Source organism: Thalassophryne amazonica, chromosome 7 (assembly GCF_902500255.1).
Source record: "Thalassophryne amazonica chromosome 7, fThaAma1.1, whole genome shotgun sequence".
Lineage (NCBI taxonomy): Eukaryota > Metazoa > Chordata > Actinopteri > Batrachoidiformes > Batrachoididae > Thalassophryne > Thalassophryne amazonica.
In genome coordinates, this window is record NC_047109.1 from 94470205 (window position 1) to 94497474 (window position 27270).

Sequence of the window (27270 nt, forward strand, 5' to 3'; positions counted from 1 at the left end):
CACGGGGTGTCAAAATCTGTTTTTCTACATATTGCACACCCTTATCATATTGTCCATGTGTTTTCAAATGCTTTATCTGAATACTAAGGAACAAAATTATGGTGGTGCCAAAGAAACACCTTTTCGAGCTTTGATCTACTGTAGTTGCAGTCCAGAGCAACTTTAAAAATGTGTTTAGTTCTACTGTGTCTTTGTAAATATGACACCACAAGGATTATGTTGTTCGGGCACTTAATCTTTGCCTTTTTTAAAAACAGTCGCATGATTCCACTGTATTAAATTATCATCAAGTTCAACAAATGCAAATGTTTTCCTTTTCTTATTAGCATGAACAACTTTTTCATAAGTGGTCAGAGACTGGAATGGCCGAAGAAACCGTTACATATGTATATTAAACACACTTGTCATTTTAGCACTTACTTTTTTGTAATGTTTTGTTGTCGTGTTTTTGCTTTTGTGATCTTGAAAGTTTCTTTTTGCCTTCTAATGTTGGACTATTTGACGTGAAAACCAAGAAATGTTTGACTTCAGTAAATTGAATTTAATCCATTTGAAGGAAAATTTGAAAACATCTTACCTGTTGTGCCTTCGTGTGATTATAAGAAACCAAACATTTGATTATTTTGGGAGGTATTGAACAAATTTATCTGACGAATGACAAGTAATGACAGTTAGACTTTCAAAGCACAATAGAGCCACCTAGTGGTTACAGGTAAAATCATGATATGCCTTTGTTACAGTGCGTCTGTCCTCTATGGCTGTAACTTGTATTTTTACATAACATGTTGAATTATAATAAAATGCACTATATATATTTCATTCACTTTGACCATGTTACCCTGTAATATAGAAGTGTATTTTTTGTTTTTCTAAAAAGTGCAGCTTGTGACTCAATGTCTCAACAATAAAGCAGCCTTTCTGCTGAACCTGGATTTTCTTTTTTTTTTTTTTTTTTTTTTTTTTTTTAACATCACAGTGAAATTTTAAATCCTGCATACGACCCGTAAGAAGACAGTTTCCACGTGGCTGAGATCGCGGGCACATCGCTCATTCAGAGTGGAGCTCCGCCAGCATAAGTTCACTGCAGACAAAACTGGCTCAGCATCCACTTGAGTTCATTCTGAGTGCCCCTCTGGTCCTAGGTCTCAGTTCACCTCCGGTATCTCCTCACAGAGGCTCCTCATACATGTGCTTCTTTCGGGGCGGGTGGCAGGGTTTGGGCTTGGTGTACATGACGCTGACTGGTTGCTGGCTGTTTGCATGAAGGGTCGGGGTGCAGTAGCCATTGGATAACATCCTGTGTGAGGGGCAGTCATAATGCGTGTGGGTGGTTGTCCTGGTACCAGTGGTAGGCGTTGCCATGGGAACACCATGTGGACTGCTGAGGGTGGTGGCCTCTGTTGCACTTGGCATGCTGGACTCTGAAGGCTGCTCGCTGAATGGGGTGGCGTACTCAGGCTCTGGGGGAAGTGGCTCAGCGTACTCTGGCAGGTTGCCAGGAGTGTCATAATGGCTGAGGGTGAAGGGCGCGGTGTAGACCTCATCTGAGGCGGGCCTAAATGTTGACCCGAGCTTTTGTCCAATGGTAGGTTCAGCATAATCTGGCAAAGAGTCAAAACCAGTAATGAGGGCTCATCTTATTTTCCCACACATGATATTTCTGGAATTTTTTCTCAGGACATCAGTTAAAAATTTCCGATAAAATAACTAAAGTCTTAAAACTTTTGAGTACATATGACATCAACTATGCTATCGGCTTCAGAAAAATACCAATCTATTACAGCCATGTGCACTCAAAAATGCCAGACTTGTTAGGTCTGAGAATCACTGTATTCACCTCACTACCAAGGAACCCTGGGTCCTGGATGGCAACCACTCTTCAAAGCAGCCATGTATATCACCTAAGCCATGAGAAATGTGGGTGTAATTTTAGCCTTTTCAAAGAGGGGGATTGCATAACTGCCATATTGGATTGTGGGAAATGCATGTCTGCTACAGACACACAGACACGCTTAGGAAGTAAACAAAAGGCTCAGAATGCCAGGGACTACTCGCTACATCCTTGGATGCCTCAATAACCATCTCAGGGATAAACGTGAACTTGCATGTTTTTCCTAAAAACGCAAGACTTAAAAAAACAAGTGGATTTACAATATTGGAAGGGCTGGAAATAAGGGAAAGTTTTGGAAGTTCAAGCTGACATCAACCCACTGAGTCTCCAGCTGCCAGAATTCTTAGGTTAGACACACAAATGGTTTTTCCATCAAAACCACCACCATTTGACACAGTTTAGTAAATCCCTCTTTCTTTCTCTGGAGGTTCAGAGTCCCATCCACCTAGAAATGCATGTGCTTGGCTCAACACCCAGACGATACAGAGCACACTTACTGATCTGGATGGTCTCAAAGATGCATAGCCAAGATTATCTCCATTACAACAGTCGTGAACATTTGATATAAAACCTCTAAATAGGTGCAATTTACCCCATCACTCACAAGATAACTCCTAGAATCAAGTTAGTCAGAACTCACCGCTATCAGATCCTTTTAAATTTGCAATTCTGCACTTTAATCATTTTAGTTCCGTTACTGTTGCTAACTTGAACGGTGAGATAATAAGAGCTCCAGGTACATCATCTTGGTCCAAAATTGGCTTAAAAGTACCGCATCACTCTCTGTTTACATCCATGGATGCTGGCTGTAAGTATACAGATTATCCCATGATGCATTGCATGAGGGCTACTTCCAGGCATGCACACTGACACATGCAATCCCCCTATTGCTGTTATCTTCAACACAGACATGTTAGGTCATGCCCAGAGAAACAGGCAACATGGCCATAATGTCAAGCAGTAAAGGCATCCAGTGATCACTTTAGGCTACTGGTTAGCATCCAAGTCTTGCAAACATACAGTAAATCATTTTATATATAAAGTCACAGGGACCTCATCTTGTTAGGGCGGGTCCATCGTGGTTCGCAGACTTGACATCTTTAAAACTCAGATTTATTGTTAAGATCTTTTTTAAAATAATAAGTCATTATAGGCGCCTTAGAAAGTGTTTGGTGGCAAAATCCAACCCTTCGCCCAAGTCGTGATACCTGGTCAAAAGATCAAGAAGGGGATTGCTTGTTGGTGTGAAATACTTCGGGGATTTTGTGTGCCACATGGCTGCTACTGTAGCTATAAAGGCCCAACAAGAACCCTGAACATGAGACGGCTAACGGGGCTCTGGTGAAATAAGAATTGCTCAATGACAAACCAGGCAGAAGAGGTGGTGGCTTGTCACCCAAGAGCAGGGAAGATAGATGAAGGTCGCAGCAGGTCTGGGATTTCCCAGCCATTGGAGCAGTCTAAGGATCTCTCAAGGACAACAACATTCCCATGTTAAAGAAACCACACACACACACGTCTCTAGACTGACCCTGGATACAGATTTTCTACACTGCTTAGAAGTTGCCAATCCTTGTGACAGACCCACTAAGTTGTCAGTGCTCTCTCCTGCTTTAGAAGGATGACAATCACACAGGTACGTCAGCTGGTTCCACATAAATTATGTGTGTGAAAATCCATCATGGAATGGTGAAGACAGTAAGTTATCAAAGTTATTGTTGTGATACAAGTTGTACAACAGCATCTCAACTTTTCAGCATGAATAAAATATATTATGATGGAAAATATTTGGAACTTCTTAAAGTTCCATCTTGAACCTCCAGTAATGTTTTCTCGCAGGGCTGCAGCCAAACGGTAACCTCTCTCCTGTAGAAGAGCCAACACAGGAGCTACTTTGATCAGCCTCGGTGCGATTGTCTCACCACTAACCTTGTTTGTCAATGGAACTCTCAGTGATGGGGGAGGTGGAGAGGAGACTGGGGAGGGAGTAGGCCGAGCGCCCCGTATCGAGCTCCAATTAAAGGGTCTCTTTCAGGACCAAAGAAAGGAATGTTTATAGTGCAGCTGGGTGACGGCCTGAGCCAGGAGAAAGAATGAACAGCTCATGGAGAAAGCTGTTTGTCTGTCAAGCTTGGCATGAGCACCTCAGAGTAGAAGCTGCAGACCAGTGACCTCAAACTCAAATTACTGAGGCCCATCAGTCAGGAGTTGCCCTGCTGGGAGGCATATGAACAATCAGAGAAAAAAAATAATTCTGCAAGTACATAACATCAGACATTTCTGCTGGAATTTTCTGCAAAAAGGCACAAATCTGGCAGTGCAAAATATTCTCCCCATCACTGATGGTGCACAACGTGCAACTATTCTCACATCGAAGCCCATTAGTGCCTGACCCACTCCTCGATCCCCTGCAGTATGTCTACAGAGCCGACAGGTCTGTAGATGACACTGCTAACATGGCCTTCCAGCGTCTGCACTCCCCAGGAACCTACACCAGGATTCTGTTTGTGGACTTTAGCTCTGTTTTTAATATGATCATCCCGGCCCTGCTGCAAGACAAGCTCTCTCAGGAATGGACAAAACTGCTCAAAGATAGGTGCACCAAGCTTGTAGCATCATATTCAAGAAGACTTGAGGCTGTAATTGCTGCCAAAGGTGCATCAACAAAGTATCAAGCAAAGGGTGTGAACACTTATGTACATGTGATTTCTTTTATTTTTAATAAATTTGCAAAAAACAAAAAAACCCTTTTTTCCTGTTGTCATTATGGGGTGTTGTGAGTAGAATTTTGAGGGAAAAAAATTAGGTAATTTACTCCATTTTGTAATAAGATTGCAATAACACAAAATGTGGAAAAAGTGAAGCACTGTGAATACTTTCTGGATGCAATGCATGTGTGTGAGTGCGTACCATTGAGAGGAGGGTTTGGTAGCGCATCATGGACACTTCGCTCTAAAGGGTAGGAGATAAGTTCTGTTTGTGGGCACTGGGGACTCTTTCCCTGGAAACTCTGACAACCTACCAGAAACACAGCCAATAGATTTGTAGCACAGGAAGAGAAAATAACAGAAAATGGACAGACAGTACTTTACTTACGTGTGGGTAAAGAGTAATTCATTTGTGGATCTTTTTTCCTGTATATGAAAAAAAAAAATCATTAGGGAATTTTAAATACTAGTATGCTACAGCTAAATGTATCGCTTTAAAAAAAAAACCCTTGCTGTAGTTGTCATGATTAAATATACATTTTTGAGAAATGTCAGGCACAGCAGTCCACATGTTACAAAGCAAAATCAAATCCAGGCAGACAAACCCCAAATGTCTAAGTAATGCAGTATACATGTCCAACATACAGTACCTCCTCTTCCACCAGACTCCCGCCAACAGACAGCTGACACATATGATCAGACCCAAGACCACTCCCACTGCCATGATTACTGGTGGACTGGAGCCTGCAGGAGCACAAATACTCAAGTCAACAAAGATTGTAGTTTCTGACAATGTACACTTAGTGCACTCTCATTACTGGAATCATTTGTTTTACTGAGGCATTTAGACCAAAAATAAACCGTTTTTGCAAGGTGACTCCCACTTGGAACCAGAAGGCCCTGAAAAGGAGCCATGAGGACAATGTGTGATGTCCACAGTGGCTCGAACATAAATCATGCAAGAATGTTCAAGGCCTGGCTCCACAGGTCCTGAATGGAACCGGTTTAAGAACCAGAATGTTTTGGGTCTCTAAGCAGCACTGATGTGAGAGTTATTAAATGATGTACGGATTAATATTCAGGGTTCGATTTACAGTTTGGAAATTTGCAGCTCCTAGAATTCCATGGCGTCAAAAATTTGGAGTCTCCATTCAGTCAATGGATTTTGATGTTGAAATGCAATGTACAACTACATAAAACCCATGTACCTTTCCTGCATGCTATGCACAGCTTCTTTTTTTTTTCACTTTTCACTTTTATAAGTTGCTGCAATGTCTTAGTATGTTATGATGTTGTGGCAGTTTTTCTCAAAAGTTGTATTGCAAGTTTTGATAGGCTTGGGGAATTTGTTTTCTTTGTTGTTGTTTTTTTGCAATGAAACTGCAGGAACAAGTGAAAATTTTGTATAATGCATTAAAAACAAAACAGGAAGTTGTTCCAGTGAGGCATTTTATTCAAAACTATTTTCTTTATATTGGTACCAGTTACAAAACTGCAAGGGTTGTAAAGCTAACCCCCTTTTGGTTTTACACAATGTTTACTGTGTCATCACATTATGTTTTTCTGTCTGAATGAGGGGACCTCTTGAGTCCTTATCATGTTGGAGCATCTGAGCAGCTTTGGTCTCATGTTAATCAGACAATTTTTTGTTGCTCTTCAGGTTTCCCTCCTTGTGCGCAAAACGCTGACTGTATAAAATTCTCTTTTTTGGTCATTGTACTGCACACAGCACAATTCATCATATGAATTAGGGTACAGTGTCACTGCTCGGAGCAGTGAGTAGTTTCAAGCTTTTGGAACATACTTGGTCTTGTGTCCTTCACTAAAATAGGGCCCTCTGTAGGTGTGGGGCTGGGCCGCGTGGTGCCGATGTTAACTTTGACCGATGGGAATTCTGTCGGACAACAAGCGGGACAGCGAAATGTAACACCAGGGACACGAAATCCAAAGTCACCCAAGAAGATTATTCCGGATAAATTTTTACAACTCATGACTAGTACAGACCAGCAGGTGGGCGGGACCTTGGTGTAACCTTGGCAACAGGACAACCCACAAGTTGCACCTGAGCCGATGCTCTGCCGTGCCAGCTCAGTGGCTGCAGCTGCACGTAGCGGGCTATGATGGGAGCATACAGGCTGTTTAGAACCCGCAGGTGACCGTCGGAATGGGCCTGAAACACCTGAGAACCAAAGACACCATAGAACTTATTCACAGAAATCAGTGAGGAAGCTTTAAAGACAAGTCTTCACTTTACCCGCCTCTGTGGGAACTGCATCCAAAACAAAGAAAAACAAGACCCCATCGGTCAATATAAAGCAGCTCCTACCTGTTTTTCTTTACTGAGTGGACCTTTGTAGAGCTTCCAATTCTTCCTGTCCTTACTGAAAAGAAGAATGAAGGATTCTATGTAGAACTCATTTGAGCCTGTTGTTATTATTCCTGAAAAAAACAATATAAAAGTATAAGAATGCACATCAGATGAATCTCAGATGACAGTGTTTTGAACTGATTTGTAGCCAAAGCAAACATTCATATTGCTTCACTACACCTCTCTTTCATCTCACACAAAGAAAACGATTTGGTCTTTTAACAAACCAGTGATGCTGTTCTTCTCGCTCAGCTCCAGCTCCAGCCAGGGCTCTGGATCACTGCTTGCTGCTGCCCAGGGCAGGAACTCGTATGTGGAATCCGTGTTTCTGGAGGACCAGTACATTCTCTGCTCTCGACTGTCCTTTTTTTCCCAGAAAGATGAAGCATTTAAACCAGAAATAACCAGGATGTTGTTGCATTCTATTCAGGGACCAGAGGAAGGATTGTGAACGGCACAGCACAATGGAACAATGTCATGTCCTCTCACTTATGTATTGTTTAAAACTGTGATGGAAATAGTCCATCAGAACCAAAAACGCATTGATAAGCAGTGACACACAGCTAGTTGCTGTAGTACAAACTGCAAAACACAAGCAGAGGTCTTACACGCAGACATGTTCGCTGTCATGAAGTACATTTACCCACAAGTAGATACATCTGTGAAGGTTAAGAAAATTTAGTCGGTGTGCTACTCATTTTGCAACAGAACATTAGAATAAGATCACAAAAACATACAAAACACCTTTTGCACAGATCATAGCAAAAACAATACTTTGATAAAAAAATTCAATGTTACATTAAATTATAATTGTATCCCAATATAATATTATGTGGAAATGCAACTTAATAAACATTGCATGAAATACTGAAAAACAGTCTTAATAAACCTGGAATCCTGATGTGTTGCAACTGATGCTTTTTCTTCAGGAGGAGCTGGGGGAGGTGTGTGTGGATCGGGAGGTCTGGGCGGCTTTGCTTGAGCTGCTGCCCCCGCGACCCGACTCCGGATAAAGCGGAAGAAAATGGATGGATGGATGGATGCTTTTCATTATTTTTAAATTAGGTGCCCCCCCCCCCCCCCCCATTTTTTTTTTTTTTTTTTACTTACAGCGGAGTTGCTCAGGGTCCTGAGAGAGCCACATTGGAATTTGGCATAAATTTTAGGCCAGAAGCCCTTCCTGGTGTAACTCCAGTTTTACATGGAAAAACTTGTGCAGGTCCCATTGTTCCAAAGTGGTCTCCCAGCCAAGTACTAATCAGGAACTACACTGATGGGATCAGGAGCGCACAGAGTGTCACAGCTGCACAGTTATTTTATTTTAGTGCATTCATGTGCCTAAAAGTTTTGCACTCTACTCTGGGACATCCCGTTTGTCATCATTACCTTGTTGGACCTCACGGCCGGCCTATATACAGAGACTGTGAGTGCTGTGTGGTGTGGAAGCAGAGTCTCAAGGACATGTTCTGGGTCCTATTCTGTTCACTACACCAGCTGTTGGGTAGAGGTGTGGAAAATGCTTAACTTCTTCAAAGACTCACTTATTTCAACAGTGACACTCTTGCCTCTGGGAGCTTGGCGTTTAATATCAAGAGATATCTCGGAAGAGCTTATTGAGTTATGAAAGCCTGGGATGGAGGTGTTTGGTGAACAAAAACCCAAGTCTTTGGGGTACTGGTGCATCCGGCTTTACTGTATGGTTGTGAGACATGGAGGCGAACCAGTGACCTAATGAGACTACTGGATGTCTTTGTAACAAGCTCCCAGAGAACCCTTGTGCACTACTGGAATCACGTTGTGTCAAACAAAAGGTTGCCTAGGGAAACCCAGATGAGGTGTATTACTGCGAGTGAAACTCAGCTGCAACATGAAGTTCATGTGGCGTGTTTCTCTAAGCATGATGTAGCAGCCTGAAGCAGCCTGATGCCTCAGTGCTGAGTACTCAAGCAAGTGGATGAGGCCAAGAGGACAGCCACGGTTCACCTGCATGTGGCCGACAGATGGCTAGTTTTGGGAAGTGAGCATGGACCGGTTGTCTGTCTTGGTTGTTTGCCAATTAAGCCCAAGGGTGATTCTGTAGCGTGCTGGACGAGGCGCCACATGACACCAGTGCATGCTCCTGGAATTAACCTGATTCTACTGCATATTTGTTTAGAGCCAGAAAAAGCAACCAAAACCAACATTACTGCTATAGAGACACTGTATTCTTTTTTTGGAATAGGGGAAGTGGTGGACAGACAGACAGACAGAGCTACTTAGTAGTCCTGTGATAAAAGGGAAGTGGTTATATGTACCCAAATAAGTTTAAAAGAGAAATTTCTAACCAGCAGCTTCATATTTTTCACAATACAGCATCAATCATTGAATCAATCCTTGAAACCTTCAGCTAAGCAAAAAGTGTCTGAAACACCACCATTATGACCTTCAACTTCAATTCTGTGGCAATTTATCCAAAGATATTAAAATATAAGTAATTTAAGCCTGGGTATGTTGTTTATTCCAAAAGGTAAAATTACAACATCGATAGTCAAACAGAAGGATATGTTTCACCCGTTGAACTCTACACCTTTTGGGCAGAGGGGTAATGATGATAATTGATACTATTTCACATTCACAGCATTTCTTCATCACATTTCTTGCAAATCAGAAAAATAAAACATGCATAAATAGTGGTTATGTAATCATAAGATGTTACCTTGACTGAAAAGCAGCTTCTTGTCAGATAATGATCCCCTGTGAAGAGAAAACAGTTTCACACACACACACACACACACACACACACACACACACACACACACACACACACACACACACACACACACACACACACACACACACACACACACACACACACACACACACACACACACACACACACACACACAAAAAGAAGTTCACTAATCTAACAAACCCAAAAGAGTCACAACAAAGTCTCAGCCACATGAGGGACTGGCAAAATGAATTGAATCTAAATTCCAACAAAATGGGACTGGAACCTTGGTGCCTTCTTCTGGGTCCCGTTATGGCTAATGTGCTTTCATTCTCTTCAAATATCTGAAGTCATTACATCTGCCAAAGATGCAATAAAAATCATTGGCATTTATTTACTTATTTGTCTGTCTGTTAGCAGGATTATGTCAAAACTACTGCAGAGATTTTGACAAAATGTTCACCATAGATATTAGGAATATCACCTGCACCTAATGGAATCACCTGCTGAGGTGATCGGTAACAAAGCAGGGCAGGTGACCTCCAGGAACAAGGTTAGTAATCTGTGGTCTAGACAGTCAAATACAAACTAGTCAAGCTATCTGGTTGCCATTTGTGAAAAATTACAATGAATGAATAAATAAATAAAATTTTTGCTGAACTGCTGATGTAATTGGCCCATAATGGATTCTCTTGAGGCGGTTTTGTATAAAGTCACGCACATTTTGGAGACTATTCCATTGGCAAATGTTGATTCATAGAGGGTAAGACTTCTTCCACGAGTCACAGTGACACGCCCACCCAGACTGTCAGACATCACACCAGCATGGACTGCAGACTTGCACAGCACTGATGTCTGAGACAGAAAAGCCGATATTTACTCATTTGTTTAATTAATAACTACTAACAATTAGGCCCACTTGTAACTAGTAGAGTTGGTGTACTTACATCTCTGTAACCTCTTTCAGAGTTCCCCCAAATATCCCCTGAGACATTCTTACATCCGGCAGGGCAGTACACACTGAAACAACATGTTAGAAATGTTCATTGTTCAGCAGATTCCACTACAGTAAACACAAGTCATGACTGACTACTTACCTAAAACTCTGGGTGCTAAAATGAGACCCCCGCTGTAAACAAGAAATGAGATCTGCAACAGGAACACCTTAAAGTTAGCACTCTCAAGAGTCAATTTAAACTCTCTGATCAATCAGTGTGTGTGCTGAATTATCCCAGTGTGACACTGTGTCTGAGGCTTACATAATAGCCTCCACCATTCACCCAGACACACAAACACATATTTTATTCCAGACAGTCCAGCATGCTCCAAGTGTGCTATATCAGGCACAAGTGGTCATCACTGCTGATGTGACTAAGGCCTTTGTTACTATGACAAAGTCAGACTGAATGGCTCTCGTGTGATCACACGCAACAGTGGTTTGTACGTCTGAGCACAGGCTTTGCTCCAGACATGGCAGGATTTCGTAAACAACTATGGTACATTCTGTACCGTACAGTACAGACGTCTCCAAATAAACAGTGTTCTAACATTCAGAAAATGCAGAGGTTGGGTCATCACCTATCATGGATGCAGGTCCAAACATGTGCAGACTTTATTCTAACCCAATTTCAATTTCGATTTATTTTCATTTATATAGCGCCAAATCACAACAGAGTTGCCTCAAGGCGCTTCACACAAATAAGGTCTAACTTTACAAACCCCCAGAGCAGCAGTGGTAAGGAAAAACTCCCTCTGAGGAAGAAACCTCAAGCAGACCAGACTCAAAGGGGTGACCCTCTGCTTGGGCCATGCTACAGACACAAATTACAGAACAATTCACAAAACAAATATACAGGAAATGCTGCTGGTGCACAGGACAGGAGGGCCTCCAGCACAAATACCACACCCATCTCTGGATGGAGCCGCACCTTCAAAAGAGAGAAAAAACAGAATCAGGCATCAGAACCCAAACAAAATAAACGCTGAATACTTAAAATAAACAGGGCAGTAGTTTTATCTCATGCTTTCACAGACGTGTTTGTTGATAGAATTCTTAACAGAATCATTGAAAAACCAGTGAATCTATTTTCATGAAATGTGGAAAAAGGTTGAGTTATGACTAGAAAATGAATTATTACATTTTGGGGCTGATTCTGATAAAGAAGACAGAGGCCAGATGTACTGTAAGGAAGTTTTTCAGTCTAGAATTATGGAATGTTAACCAGGTTAGCCTCAGTACCACAATGAATTTGGTTATGCCTGGTTCACACGGCAAGTTTTTAAAATTATGGGTAGGTTTTCAATACCCGAGAGACCCCACACACACCGATTAAAAAAAAAAAAAAAAAAAAAAAATCATGGATATAACAGTTTTGGTCATACAGTGTGTGATGTGCAGCCACATGGTAAAGACAACACACCACACACGAACAGATTTCACAAACAAACATTCCCAGGTCAGAAGGGAAATGTCAGAAAACCTCTCATGATCAAACGTGACTTCAAAGTAAACAAACATGGTGGGCGAGGAAAAAAAGCAATGGTGATAGTTTGTGGACTATTTCTGAGAAAAAAAAAAAAAAAAACGATACAAACACAAAGCATTGGTTAAAGGAGTGGAGAGGGTGCGAGCACCAGAGTTTGTGGTGCGCCGTGACAGCTGTTTTGATTTTGGATCCTCTTCCATGCTTCAGTCATCTCACTTTCTGATTGACTATACGTCACATTCAACAGGCTGCGTGCTTGTTTGTGCTCGGGGCACACCCCACACGCTGAGATATCAGGCCAAGACAAACCAATATGTTGAATATTTAGGATTTGAGGCCTGAGCGGTCTCAATATCCTTTTGTGTATGCTAGGGATGAGGAGATTAATCGATACGAATCGGTATCTAGATACAAATGTGCGGAATGCGAGCATACTGGTTCATTCAGTGTGCATTGATTCAACTGACAGATGAAATCGCAATGGATCTGTCGCTGCATGATTGCATTGATTTTTTCCGATGCACACTGAACGCACCACGGATGGAAGCCTGAAAGCAAAGCACATTTCTACTGCAACAAATCTATTTCATAATGGAGACCCGCGACAACGGCACAAGCAGTTTTAGGAGATTTTTAACGCACCTAAAACATTTAAATCAGGCGTTTGGAATTATTTTGGCTTTTAAAAAAAACAAAAACATATGGGAAACTTGACAGGACATAGGTCGTTTGGAAAGAATGTCGTGGCTGCCGATGCGCCCCCTAATTCAGCAAAACTGGTAAGAAAGTATCTCAAATTACTTTTGCCAAGGCGGATTCACTTTAAGTCACTCATTGAGAGTGATGTTGTCTTACTGGATTCTGTACTGCTTAAGTTTTGACAGTGTGATCAAACAGGTTCCAAATATGAGAGCACTGATCCTGTTTCTTAGTTGAATCTGGTAAATTTGCTGCTTAGTAGAATCATAAGAATACCACAGCACCATACTGAATTGCAGCTTCTTATTTTATATTTAAATTTTTGGTATAATTTCGTTGCATCATGTTGAATGCCATTGTATCGCACCAAATCGCATTGCATCGCATCGTGAGGAATTGAATCGCTATCAAATACATAACAAATTCCATCAAATCGGGAACGGGGTGAATCGTATCACATCGTATCATCAGTATCATCATGTATCGCTGTATGTATCGTATTGCTGGTCAGTGATGAGATGCACATGCCTAGTGTATACTACAGCACTCTTAACACACCACACACAGTAGGAATATCTGATAAGATTATCTTTACAGCCATCATGATAGTGGGCTTCCTTAAGATTGTGAAGATTGGGTCAGAAATTGGCTGTGTGAACCAGGCATTAGTAAGCAATTCATTGTATTCGTTTGGTTTGTGAGTTGGACCAGTGGCTGGCAGCAGGCAGCAGACCTGTTGACTGTTTCACTGCGCTGTCTGTCATTAGGTCATCAAGTCCAGCCTGGGACGGTTGCGCATCACCACATCCAGCGCACCATGGAACTGCCATGTGTCCTGGATGGTAACCATGCAGCAAACAACCGATCCATTCCCACCTCTTGAAAGCAGTGTCTTAGTGTTTCAGGGATTTGACAGAGCACATAAGAAGGATCTCCTCCAAACCACTGCTTTAAATTCTTGGGAGTAGGAACAACATCAGTGGCTGTGGTGATAAAGCTGAGTTGGCTTCCTTCCATCTCCCAAAGATCTTTCCATGTGAGCTTGCAATGTTCCAGGTTTTCACAGCTGGAGGAGGCAGCTCATCACTTATGTGATGGTATAGCCCAATATTTACTGATAGAGAAGGAAACAGTCTGCAGGTTTTCATGTAACTGGCTCACCTAAGTACGTAATTTCATTACACATAACTGTGCAGTGCTTCGAGTTGAGGAACTCATTACTGAGTCCAACTCCTGAGCCACTTTGCTCAAAGAAAAACCTGCAGACTGTTTTCAATCCCTGAGCAAGTTCATCGCTAAATAAAGTAAAAGACAGGAATAAGTAAATAAACCAGCAGTACAAAACATGGGACTGGAGTAGGCTTGCAGTAGTTAACAGGGTGTTGATATGCCTTTGCAGAGAAAGAGAAGGGTGAATGAAAAAGAACTCCAGGCTAAACCTGAGGCCTCACTCCATTCAGCCTGCAAGAAGGAGCTCGACTTATGCTTTCTGAACAAACACTCTGGACCAAAGATAGCAACGGGGGATGCATGGCGATAAGCAGTGACTCATGTAAGTACACACTCACACCCACACTTCATTTCACAAACACAAAAACAAAGATGAGCCAGACTTCAAATTAACTTGAGCAAAAAATGTTAATGAGCAAAGATTACAAATGCAATGTAACTGCTGTATGACCAGTTGTAGTTATGTGTAATGACTATCTATGGCAGCACTACAGTATAAGTACATAAGTACTTTACAAATACTAATCAGCAACTCAGAAACGATGGCACCAGTGTAGCAAATTACTGTTGTACCTGGATATCGGTTTGTGGCGAAGGACAAGAGAAAGCCACGTCCAGAGCGATGTGGTCCTGACTGAAAGGTTACAGTCACTTCATTGCTGTTAATGGTCATGTTCTTCTCTGATGCATCAAGCTTTTCACAGAGAGGACCTACGAAAATACACGAGACAACATATAGGCCTACACAAAATGTTTCCAGAGTTTTCCGCACGCACTTCATGCTAAACTGTTGAAATGCAAACAGATGTGACATCAGGCCAAAAGAGGCAGCTGAACTATTTAATGTCCAGCCAAGAGTTACACACTCTGAGATGCTGAAAAATGTAGTTCTTGGAGGCACCCAGGTGTTTGAAGGATAAAGATCCTTACCATATATTGCAGCATAAAAATATGCAGTTTCATAACCTAACCAGTGTGAGCTTTTCTGCCCTAAAAAAAAAGTATACAATCACTGGCCACTTTATTAGGTACACCTTGTTAATAATAGGTTGGACTCCTTTTTTCCCCACTGCAGAACTACCTTAATTCCCCGTGGCATGGACTGTACAAGGAAACATTAGAAATATGCCTCAGAGATGTTGGTGCACATCAACATGATAGCATCACGCAGTCACCCATTCAACCAGTCTGCCAAATCTGATCTGACATCAACAAGGCATAGATATATTCTCTTTTCCAGACCGTTCTCTGTAAACCCTTGAGATGGTCGCGTGTGAAAATCCCAGTACATCAGCAGTTTCTGAAATACTCAGACCAGCTCGTCCGGCATCAACACCCACACTACGTTCAAAGTCACTTAAATCCCCTTTCTTTCCCACTCTGATGCTCAGTTTGAACTTCAGCAAGTTGTCTTCATCACGTCTAGATGCCTAAATGCATTGAGTTGCTGCCAAGTGTCGATGAGTGCATATTGGGCCAGTCCGTGAGAAATCACTGGAGGCGTAACGACTGACCATCTATGATTTTCTACTTATTTTCCAAAAAATTGTATTATGCCCCCTAAACACCAACAACAATTTTACCATGACAGACTCAGAGCCATTGGTTTTTGAACTACTGGAGCTTTGAATATGGCGCACAATGCTGATTTCATTTTAGAAACGGGTGGTTAGCTGCAACATCTCTGTCTCAGCACATTTCACAAGTCCTTGTTGCACTTTTATTTTATTTCATCGTTGTGTTTGATAGTATGGCCAAAGCAGATGGTCACCCCACTGAATTTGATCTACTTGAGGTTTCTTCCTATAGTCAAAATAAACACCCGAGGGAGTCTTTCCATTACCACTGTCACCAATGTACCACTGTCACCAATGTGCTAGTTCGGTGGGTGGGGAAGGCTTAAACCTTACTCGTGTTTAACTCCCTGGGGTGACTCAAATTGTGATTTGGCACTGCACCAATAAATTGAGTTGGTACAGAAAAAGATGCTAAGTTCAATAGGTCAGTTTTTTAACTATATAAGCAACATACATGGCTCTTGAAATCTGTACAAAATAAATAACTGAGAATAAACAATAAAATAAAATTTGGTGGTGCATTGGGGCAATTTTGACCCTCTGTTTCTCCAAAATGAAGCACAATCAGATCTTTAAAATTTTAAACTTATGGATTTATTATTCATGTTGCAGTATTATCACCATCACTTAAATCAGTCATAGAACACAAAAATGCTCCAGTTATTCAATTCACCCATTACTAATTCTTTCCTCTTATGAATTCCATAATGAGCAGGACAGTTCAGACATAAAAAAAGAGCCAAATAACTTGTAACCACCATGATTGTATAACAGAATAGTTTTCTCCTGAATCTCTCAATCCAAATCTTTGCTGTTGAACGTTTGTGCCCTCGAGACAAGAGCTGATACACCTGGTTGAAAATGAAGCACGTGTCTGTTGCAAAATTCACTCTGCCACTTATGTCAATGGAATGGCATTCTGTGTGTAATACACAGTAATGGCTGGGATAACAGAAATTACACAAAACACTACTTATCCATCAGAAGGTATCTCAAAGAAGAGAACACATGACACCAGTTCCATAACATTCAAAAATCATGACAACACAGCTAAGTGTTGCAGCAACATGTTTTTAAAGAAACCACGGTGAATAAACTCACCCAGGCTTAGTCCACCATTGTTGGTCGTGATCACCAGAGAGCCATTCCTGCACCCTGGACTGCTCTCAATGTCAAAATCTCCAAACAGTAAGCGAAGCGTTTGGCCTGGTGGGACACGAATCCTCCAAGTACACCGGGTGTTACTGGGGTAGGTACCCGGATAGTTCTGAGAGGTCAAAGTGCCAGACTCTGTGCCCAACAATGTATGTCCACAGCCATTACCTGAAACAATTCAACATGAAGACGCTACTAACAACCATTCTGTGTCACATCAGAGGTGTTGTCACTATCTCAGCTTTTGTTCAAATACAACCCCAATTCTAATGAAGTTGGGACGTTGTGTAAAATGTAAATAAAAACAGAATACAATGATTTGCAAATCCTCTTCAACCTATATTCAATTGAATACACCACAAAGACAAGATATTTAATGTTCAAACTGATAAATCTTTGCTTGTGAATGGCTGAGACTTTTGGGGATGCTCCTTTGATACCCAATCATGATACTCACAATTAGTGTCCTCAGTTCCCAAATGCTTATTGAGTGTTGTTAGAAGGAAAGGTGATGTAACAGTAGTAAACATACCACTGTCCCAGCTTTTTTGAAACGTGTTGCAGGCATCCATTTCAAAATGAGCAAATATTTGCACAAAAACAATAAAGTTTATCAGTTTGAACATTAAATATCTTGTCTTTGTGGTGTATTCAACTGAATATAAGTTGAAGAGGATTTGAAAATCATTGTATTCTGTTTTTATTTACACTGCACACAATGTCCCAACTTCATTGGAATTGGGGTTATATTTTGGTTTTATTTTTAGAAGTTTACATTGTTTACTCCTGTGAGTTTTGGTATTTTTATTTCAAAATTGCACTTTAGCCCAGAAGACATTTTTACACTTCAATATCTCTGGAAATACAACTTACACAGACATGAGATTTGGTGAGGACATAGTCAGAGATGTTACCAGTAGATCCAAATACGATCTCTATAAGCAACCTCACAAAATGATACTCCCCTTGCTCTGGGGTTTGGGCCCTTTAGCGCCCGCCCTCAAACGTGACTGGGGTGCCCAATTGCACTTAGACACAATCCAACCACTAGGAGCCACAGTCCGGCACCCGGGGACCAACTTCAGATGTAGAGACGCTGCTTTGGTCAGAGGCAGAGAAAGGAGCAGACCCTAAATAAGCATGTTTTTGATTGTGGAAAGAAACCGGAGAGCCCGGAGGAAATCCATGCAGACATGGGACACTGTGTGCAAACTCCACACAGAAAGGGTGGGAAGCGATTTCACGGCCTTCTTGCTTCTTAAAATAAGACGTAGTGTGGGATTTGTTAACATGTCATTTCAGGAGGGCAGGAGAAGTCGCCAAATTAACTTCTGAACACGCAGAGCAAAGTAGGACTTGTTTATACTCTCTTCTGCTCATAACTGAGCTATGACACATCTACCCATCTCCAACCACTGCTGTGTACTGACTGTAAATAATAGTCTCAAATACAAAATGTCACTTTTTAAATGTGAGATTATATCACTGTGAAAAAGTAACTGTTTAAAGTCACTGCATCTAGACCTAGAAATACTAATGCTGTGAGTGACACAGAAGATCCACTTGACTGAAGGGATCATTTAAATTTTTGTTCAGAATTAAACTGTTAATGTTATTTTGTATTAGTGGGAATGGCTGCAAATCAACAATCATATATGTTAATTACTTCAGGATTTATCCCCTCTTTTTTATGTGGAAAGGGAAGTGAATCCTAAATAGGTTTTACAAAGTTAAACATGAAATGATCATCATTAGGCAGCACTAGAAAACTGTGGGTGTTTAAGTGCATTCCTGTCTTTACTTACTTTATGTCTTACAGACATAAAGACATGGATGACCTCTAATTTCCTGCTTTTAAACTCAGATAAAACTGAAGTTATTGTACTTGGCCCCACAAATCTTAGAAGCATGGTGTCTAACCAGATCGTTACTCTGGATGGCATTTCCCTGATCTCTAGTAATACTGTGAGAAATCTTGGAGTCATTTTTGATCAGGATATGTCATTCAAAGCGCATATTAAACAAATATGTAGGACTGCCTTTTTGCATTTACGCAATATCTCTAAAATCAGAAAGGTCTTGTCTCAGAGTGATGCTGAAAAACTAATTCATGCATTTATTTCCTCTAGGCTGGACTATTGTATGTAATTCATTATTATCAGGTTGTCCTAAAAGTTCCCTAAAAAGCCTTCAGTTGGTTCAGAATGCTGCAGCTAGAGTACTGACGGGGACTAGCAGGAGAGAGCATATCTCACCCGTGTTGGCCTCTCTTCATTGGCTTCCTGTTAATTCTAGAATAGAATTTAAAATTCTTCTTCTTACTTATAAGGTTTTGAATAATCAGGTCCCATCTTATCTTAGGGACCTCGTAGTACCATATTACCCCATTAGAGCGCTTCGCTCTCAGACTGCGGGCTTACTTGTGGTTCCTAGGGTTTGTAAGAGTAGAATGGGAGGCAGAGCCTTCAGCTTTCAGGCTCCTCTCCTGTGGAACCAGCTCCCAATTCAGATCAGGGAGACAGATACCCTCTCTACTTTTAAGATTAGGCTTAAAACTTTCCTTTTCGCTAAGGCTTATAGTTAGGGCTGGATCGGGTGACCCTGGACCATCCCTTGGTTATGTTGCTTTAGACGTAGACTGTGGGGGGTTCCCATGATGCACTGTTTCTTTCTCTTTTTGCTCCGTATGCATCACTCTGCATTTAATCATTAGCGATCGATCTCTGCCCCCCTTCTCGGCATGTCTTTTTCCTGGTTCTTTCCCTCAGCCCCAACCAGTCTCAGCAGAAGACTGCCCCTCCCTGAGCCTGGTTCTGCTGGAGGTTTCTTCCTGTTAAAAGGGAGTTTTTCCTTCCCGCTGTGGCCAAGTGCTTGCTCATAGGGGGTCGTTTTGACCGTTGGGGTTTTTCATGGTTGTTGTATGGCCTTGCCTTACAATGTGGAGCGCCTTGGGGCAACTGTTTGTTGTGATTTGGCGCTGTATAAGAAAAAAGTTGATTGATTGATTGACTTATACGTCAACACAGGTCATACGGATGATGATTAACAGTGACGACAGCAAGGTCTAGCCCGGGTTTCAGCTTGTACACCTAGTTTAAACATCTTTTACATAGAAGCCTGCAAGTAAAGAGAAACATAAACATAATTATTTGTGATAACATTAAACAAACTGACAATAATCATAAGTAACATCCCTCATTTAAACTCTTAATTTTCAACTGTTTAGTTTTCCTTTGGCCACTGGATTGCTCAAGAGTGTATATGATTCACCCACCAGCGGTTAATGTGACTAACAAGTACGACTGGAACAGGAAATGCAAATATTTAGACCCACCAACCTCCATCCTTCTGGTTAACAGAAAATAAATGAGTGGAATCCCACAGTGGTCACACAGTAAGTGCTGTGGGGGTGGGTGACAGCTCAAATCCCACTTCCCCAAAAACTCAAGAGGTGTTCCAGGAATGGTCAAAACTAGGGAAAGCAATGAGCGATCATGTAACCGCACACACCATCCAGTCTTTGTCTTCCATATAAGGGTCCAGGAGATTCATGGGAACTGGAGGATAACCTTCAGCTGACCCAGAGTCACACATCCTGCATCACACCAACTGTCCAGCAGCTCTTAACACCATAAACCTTGAGCTGGTCGCCGCTCTTTATGCCAAAATGCCACAGCGACATATTATAACTCTGGGAAACACAGCACGGCTTCTAACACCTTCTGGTGAGAGGCAGTGGAGGAAATATTTCTGGGGTGTTCTGGGTGAGTGGTAATCTCCCCACCACTCACTGAACCCAGAAACAAATAGAACAAAAGCTTCTACAACTGCTCCAACCCTGACCAATTTAGAAACTCCAGAAAGTAAATTCATCCATGTGACAGGAAAGAATCAAGAGCACCTCAGCAACATTGTTTTCCATTTGAGACACAGCTGGCAGGTCCTTAGAGGTCTAAACAGCAGGCAGGATGTTCACCTGTGCTACCCGTCACTGCAGTGCCTTATCACGTCAGTCAAACTGTTACAACAGGAATCTGAAATATTTCCTGTGTACTCGGGCACCACCAAAGCTTTGCACTTAGTTAACAACTATTACAACACAATTCGGATGAAATAACTGACCTCGGGCTTAATCGTGTTCTGATGTGAAGACACCACAATGCAGGAGCCAGACCAAACCGACAAAAATGATTTGGTCAAATGTCTGTTACAGTCATGGTCAGTCTGCAGGCGTGTAAATTGTTTAGACATTCATCTGTCTGTTTGGCAAATGTACCGATGGAAGTTGGAAGAACTTACTGCTGAGGCAAGAGCCAAAAATGTGATATCTACAGCGTGGGGACCACCTGCAGACCCACAGGTAGATTTACCATCATAACCACTGCCTTACACAAAGACACCAGCAATTACTTAATTTGCGTTATTAACAACGGGGCAGATCGCAGCCTCATTATATCTTGGGTTTGTTAGTGAAGCATAGGTTTCGCTGCAGTTGACATCTCTGCTGATTTATGGTTAGTGAAACTAATGCCTTAGGTGCTGTTAGTTCTGCCTGATTGATTCTGCTCTCTTTCTCTCTCTGTTTGAGGTATTATGGCTAAGACTGACTAAGACTTGGCTTGGGTAGTATGGAGCTGCATGCTGAACGAATAAGTGGGGCGCTAACCACACAATGCAGATGGCAACGACAATCAGGGTGACACAGAATTAGGGATGGGTATTGATAAGATTTTATCAATATCGATGCCATTATCGATTCTGCTTATCGATCCGACTCCTTATCGATACCTCTTGTGAATTTTGTACTAAAAGTAGGCTTTACAGGTTTTCTATGTATTTCATTTAGTCTTAAAGTAAATAAATATGAAATTGGTCACTGTATCCTTGATTGCTGGACATAAATAAAAATAAACAAAACGGTGTTTCTCTTTGAAGTTATTAATTCTGACTGGAATCTATCATTCTAACTTGACTCGGCAGAGAGCCGCTCAACGTTTGGAGCTGTGTGAACAGAACGGAGGATGATTCTCGTTTCTTTCTTGCAACAAGACAGGAGTCCCAGTTAGTAACTTTAATCCACACAAAAGTGACTCATGATTGACATATTCAGGGATGAAAGTGGTGAAAAACAAAAAAAAAGATGAAACCCAAAATTACCCCCAACACCTCCTGCACGAAAATGTTTGAAAGAAAAAAATAAATAAGCGAAGCAATAGATCGAAGCACTGCTTCAATCTGTGGTTCAAGGTTCAAGGCAAAGCCGCGTTGCAGAAAAGTTGATTACGGACCCGCTGCAGGGTCTGTAATCAATGTAGAGAAATTATCATTTTCCTAACAAACACCCCCAAAAACAACGGTCACTCTGAAGGACCGATAATGGAATCGTTAAGCAAAAAGCTTATTGATGTCGGTGGATCGAATCATTTCTTAATGATACCCGAAAGGAACCGGTTCTCGATACCCATCCCTACACAGAATACTGTCGTTGGACTTCCGACTTCGTTGGGACAATATAATTATTGACTTTAAATAACATACCGTAGAGCCAATTGTGCCGCCTGCACCCTATTCATTTTTTCTGTGTTTGTTTTGTCTTGTCTCTGTTCATTGGTAGAATGTCCGACAAAGTGTGCCACTCCTCTGAGTCTGGTCTGCTTGAGGTTTCTGCCTCAAAAAACCAACAGAGGGAATTTTTCCTGACCACTGTCACTGTGCGGTTGCTCAGGGAAGCTTTAAAGTTAAACCTTACCCATGTGAAGCACCTTGAAGCAGCTTTGTTGTGTTTTGGCGCTATATAAATAAATTTAATAGAATTATTTCACTGAGAAATGGTCTAAACTGCTTCTAGATGTTTTAACTTCCAAAGTATAACAATGACCCCGTAATCCTTGGTATTATCATCTTGAGAGAAATAAAGTATCAAACTCTATTGCCACCAAATTATGCACAATTTTAAAAAAAACCTCGATCAAGTCTCCCCTAATTCTAAATGTTTACAGCGTAGGAAAAAAATAAAAATAAAAAATAAACTCAGCCACATAGAGTGTGCAGCCAGTATATTTTGAGTGCCAGTCCCAAGCCCGGATAAATGAGGAGCGGAGAAGGAGGCAGGGCATTAACCTTAAAGTTTGTCAAATCCCAGCCACCTACTTTAAGAAATGGGAGGAGCACTGGGTGACATATAAGAGTGGAGGAAGGTGCACACAGGTGAACTACATTCTTTATACGAGATGCATGCTAAAAGAAATTGGAGACTCGAAGGCGGTGGCAGGAGAAAGTGTAGCTAGACAGTATAGGATGGTGGTTTAAAGGATGACTTTAGAGGTGAAAAAGAAGAGAGTGAGAGCTCAACAAAGGATCAGATGGTGGAAGCTGAAGGAGGAAGACGTGTGAAATTCAGTGAGCAGGTGAGAGAGGCACTGGATGGAGGGGAAGCAATTTTGGACAACTGGAAAACTACTGCAGTTGTGGTGAGGGAGACAGCTAGGAAGGCATTGGATGTGACATCTGGACAGTGGAAGAATGACAAGGAGAGTTGGTACGAAGATGTCCAGGAAAACATAAGGAGAAAGAGGTTGGCAAAAAAGACTTAGGACAGTCAGAGAGATGAAGAAAGTATAAAAGAGTACAAGGAGATGTGGCATTAGGCAAAAAGAGAAGTGGCAAAAGCTAAGGAAAAGGCATTTAGTGATCTTAACAGGAAGTTGAATAGAAAGGAAGGAGAAAAGGACTTGTACCAATTGGCCAGACAAAGGGACAGAGCAGGAAAAATATGCAGCAGGTTATAGTGGCAAAAGATGCAGATGGCAATGTGCTGACAAGCAAGGAGAGTGTGTTAAGAAGGTGGAGGGAATATTTTGAGGAGATGATGAAGTAAAGAAAATGAGAGAGAGGAAAGACTGGATGATGTGGAGAGAATAAATCAGGAAGTGCAAGAGATTAGTAAGGATGAAGTGAGGGCAGAAGAGGATGAAGAATAGAAAGGTAGTTGGTCCAGATCACATTCCAGTGGAGGCATGAAAATGTCTAGGAGAGATTGTTTAATAAAATCTTGGAAAGTGAGAGGAATGTGTAAGGAGTAGAGACGAAGTGTGTTGGTTCCTATTTTAAGAAAAAGGGTGATGTCCAGAGCCGCAGTAACTACAGAGGCCTAAAGTTGATCAGCCACAGTATGAAGTTATGGGAAAGAGCTGTAGACGCTAGGCTTAGAAAACAAGTGAAGATGATAAGATGTTGCTCTGAGAATACTGATGGAGAGCTATAGAGAAGGCCAGAAGGCATTACATTGTGCGTTTGTGGATTTAGAAAAAGCTTATGACAGGGTGCCAAGAGAGGAGTTGTGATACTGTATGAGGAAATCTGAAGTGGCAGAGAAGTGTGTGAGGGTAGTGCAGGACATGTACAAGGATAGTGTGACAGCAGTAAGATGTGCAGCAGGAATGACAAACTCATTCAAGCTGGAGGTGGGATTACACCAAGGATCAGCTCTGACTCCTTTCTTGTTCGCAATAGTGATGGACAGGTTGTCAGATAAGCTCAGACAGGAGTCTCCATGGACTACGATGTTTATAGATGACGTTGTGATCTAGAGTGAGAGTAGAGAGCAGGTTGAGTCTCGCCTGGAGAGGTGGAGATATGCTCTGGACAGCAGGGGAATGAAAGTCAGTAGGAGCAAGACAGTACATGTGTGTGAATGAGAGGGAGCCCAGTGAAACAGTTAGGTTACAAGGAGCAGAGGTGGTGAAAGAAGATGACTTGTAATGACTAGTAATGAAGAGTGTGGTAGAGAGGCGAAGAAGAGAGTGCAGGCAGGGTGGAGTGGATGGAGAAAAGTGGCAGGAGTGATTTGTGACCAAAGAATACCTGCAAGAGTGAAGGGGAAAGTTTACAGACTGTAGTGAGACCAGCTATGTTGTATGGCTTAGAGACGGTTGCACTAATAAATAGACAGGAGGCAGAGATGGAGGTGGCAGAGCTGAAGATGTTACAATTCTCGATGGGAGTGACAAGGATGGACAGGATTAGGAATTAAAATATCAGAGGGACAGCTTAGGTGGGATGGTTTGGAGACAATGCCAGCAAGGAGATATTGAGATAGTTTGGACATGTGCAGAGAAGGGATCCACGGTATATAGGGAGAAGGATGCTGAGGATGGAGCCACCAGGCAGGAGGAGAAGAGAGAGGCCAAAGAGGTTTATGGATGTGGTGAGGGAAGACGTGCAGGTGTTTGGTGTGACAGAGAAAGTTACAGAGGACAGGGTGAAATGGAAACAATTAATCTACTGTGACGACCCATAACGGGAGAAGCCGAACAAGGAAGAAGAAGTGTAGAAGAAAGAAACCCAATATTGGCTGTAAGATACACTGGAGCCGGTGTCCTAACATTTTATACCACCTATCGACACATCCTATTGAGGCTTAGTGCGCATGTGCACAACAAAAAAACATAATTTTTCAATAGTGAATCAGAATCGTTTTCCACTTTAAAAAAGTTAATAGTTGAAATCATTGAATTTACTTATTGTTTGTGGCTGCTTTTTTTGATTGATACTCTCTGTATTAGCATACTTGTGTAAGCATGGTGTTAGCTTTGTGGACCCTGTGCATTTGGTGTCACCAATAAAGCTCTGCTTAGATAAATCCTGCATTCTAATTTTGCTGATTTTACATCAATCAAAAAAGCAGACACTGGGCAAATGACCGAATTTATAACTACTAGACTAGATGCACCTATAAATTCAGCCTACAGTAGGATGTTTCGACAATCTAGGATAGTTCATCAGAACACTAGTGCTTATTCCCAGATTCCTTGGGGTGACGAGGATGACAGTCCATATGACTTCTCTTGGAAGGGATGCATGTCCATCGCCAGACACCCACTGGGTGGACTGAGACATGGAGATAAAGTGTCTTGTCCAAGGACTTAGACAGCTCGATGCCAGCAAAGTGAACCTAGGTCTATGTATTGGTAGCCCAACTCCTTTTCCCGCTGAGCAAGGAGAGGTGATGGTCTAGTGGTTAAGGTGTTGGGCTTGGGTACAGAAGATCATAGGTTCAAATCCCCGCCTGACTGGAAAATTACTAAGGGCCCTTGGGCAAGGCCTTTAATCCCCTATTGCTCCCGGTGTGTAGTGAGCGCCTTGTATGGCCGCACCCTGACATGAATGTGAGGCATAATTGTAAAGCGCTTTGAGCATCTGATGCAGATGGAAAAGCGCTATATAAATGCAGTCCATTTAGCAACCTGCTCTTCAAGTCTGTTCTTGTACAGTAATCAATTTTAATTCCTTTCATAGCTCAAATTTGCAAGTCCTGGCAGCAGTTTGGTTATTTTTTTCTGTACTTTTCCTGATATGTCAGCAACCCTTTATTCCTAAATAAATAAATACATAAGTGTCCAGGCTTGAGAACAATATTCAAGATGAGTTACTGAATACTGTATAGAATATGTAGAATTTTTAAAAAGTTGTCTCTTGTTCTAACTTTCTGGTCTCACATGTTCATCTTATTTAAAATGAATATCTTTGGATTACAGACTATCAATCAGACAAACTCCTCTGGCAGTAGAAAATGTGATGACACTTTGAAACTACATATAAACCACTTTAACATCGAAATAATTAATTGTAGCCCTTAGCAAACCGGTGGGGAAGCTGTATCGTTGGGTCTCGAAACACGAACAAGAGCATGTAAAGAATGCATCACATGTCGACCTTTACACCCATTTAATTTACAAATACCATCTTGCCAGCTTCTGAAAAAAACCCGTATATTTTTAAGGCAAGTTTTGTGTGACAGCAGAACATTTTAAAACTACAAAGAACAGTACAGCAGGATGGAGCTAGCAGTCAATATTTTTCCCTCTGTGCTAATAATATAGTTTTTAAACGGTAGTAGCTGTGAATGTACAAAATTAAACCAAAAAGGCATGATCCGGTGTCACATATGTATTTACAGAACCTTTAAAAAGATGACAACACAGAAAATCAGCAGCTTCTCTTCAAATGCTAAAAGTATCGCGTCAAATCTTTTGTGTTAATAAATTCGTATTTTTCTTACCGCTCTGAGCGTGCAAACCCAAAGAACAGACGTTAACAGTGATCCAGAAACTGGTAATAAGACTTTTGAGTGCAGCGACAGTGCTTTCACATGTTATAAACATGACTTCTCGAACTGGGAGAGAAAAAGTAAAGTGCAACACCAGCTCGCTCCAACTTCCAGCGTTTGCTCAAGAGCACAGGAAAAAAAAAAAAAAACGCCCACGAGGCACTGCTGCTTTGCTATTGGTTAAAGGATCTAGATTCGGCTTTTTATTGGTGATTCTCTGTGTCAATCAGACAGCGGAGCGTTCCATTTCCAAAAAAGAGCTGGGCTATTGGCAAAGATCAATGAACCTAGTTGGAAAAACAAGAGCAATCACTGATCATAGTTACGTCTTCTGGAAA

General features: G+C 41.6%; 1 protein-coding gene across 1 annotated transcript; it reads right to left on the bottom strand.

Annotated features, from left to right (window-relative positions):
• Window positions 1–622: 622 nt before the first annotated feature.
• Window positions 623–27049, bottom strand: si:dkey-34d22.1 (discoidin, CUB and LCCL domain-containing protein 1). The gene is made up of 15 exons (XM_034175132.1): window positions 26885–27049; window positions 16771–16992; window positions 14666–14803; window positions 10775–10826; window positions 10625–10697; window positions 10399–10532; window positions 9663–9700; window positions 7195–7389; window positions 6926–7038; window positions 6604–6778; window positions 6404–6493; window positions 5250–5343; window positions 4988–5025; window positions 4802–4909; window positions 623–1601 (listed from the first exon to the last, which is right to left on the bottom strand). Exons 1-15 carry the CDS (start codon window positions 26985–26987, stop codon window positions 1168–1170), a joined length of 2007 nt encoding a protein of 668 aa, XP_034031023.1. The 5' UTR covers window positions 26988–27049; the 3' UTR covers window positions 623–1167.
• Window positions 27050–27270: the final 221 nt, after the last annotated feature.

Excerpts from the sequence above, each read along its gene's own strand:
- si:dkey-34d22.1 (XM_034175132.1), bottom strand. The coding sequence starts at position 26,987 with ATGTTTATAACATGTGAAAGCACTGTCGCTGCACTCAAAAGTCTTATT. Across the intron at positions 6,494-6,603 it reads AAGGTCCCGCCCACCTGCTG|AATTCCCATCGGTCAAAGTT; the intron begins GTCTGTACTAGT and ends GTTGTCCGACAG. Across the intron at positions 4,910-4,987 it reads GAATTACTCTTTACCCACAC|GTTGTCAGAGTTTCCAGGGA; the intron begins GTAAGTAAAGTA and ends TGTTTCTGGTAG.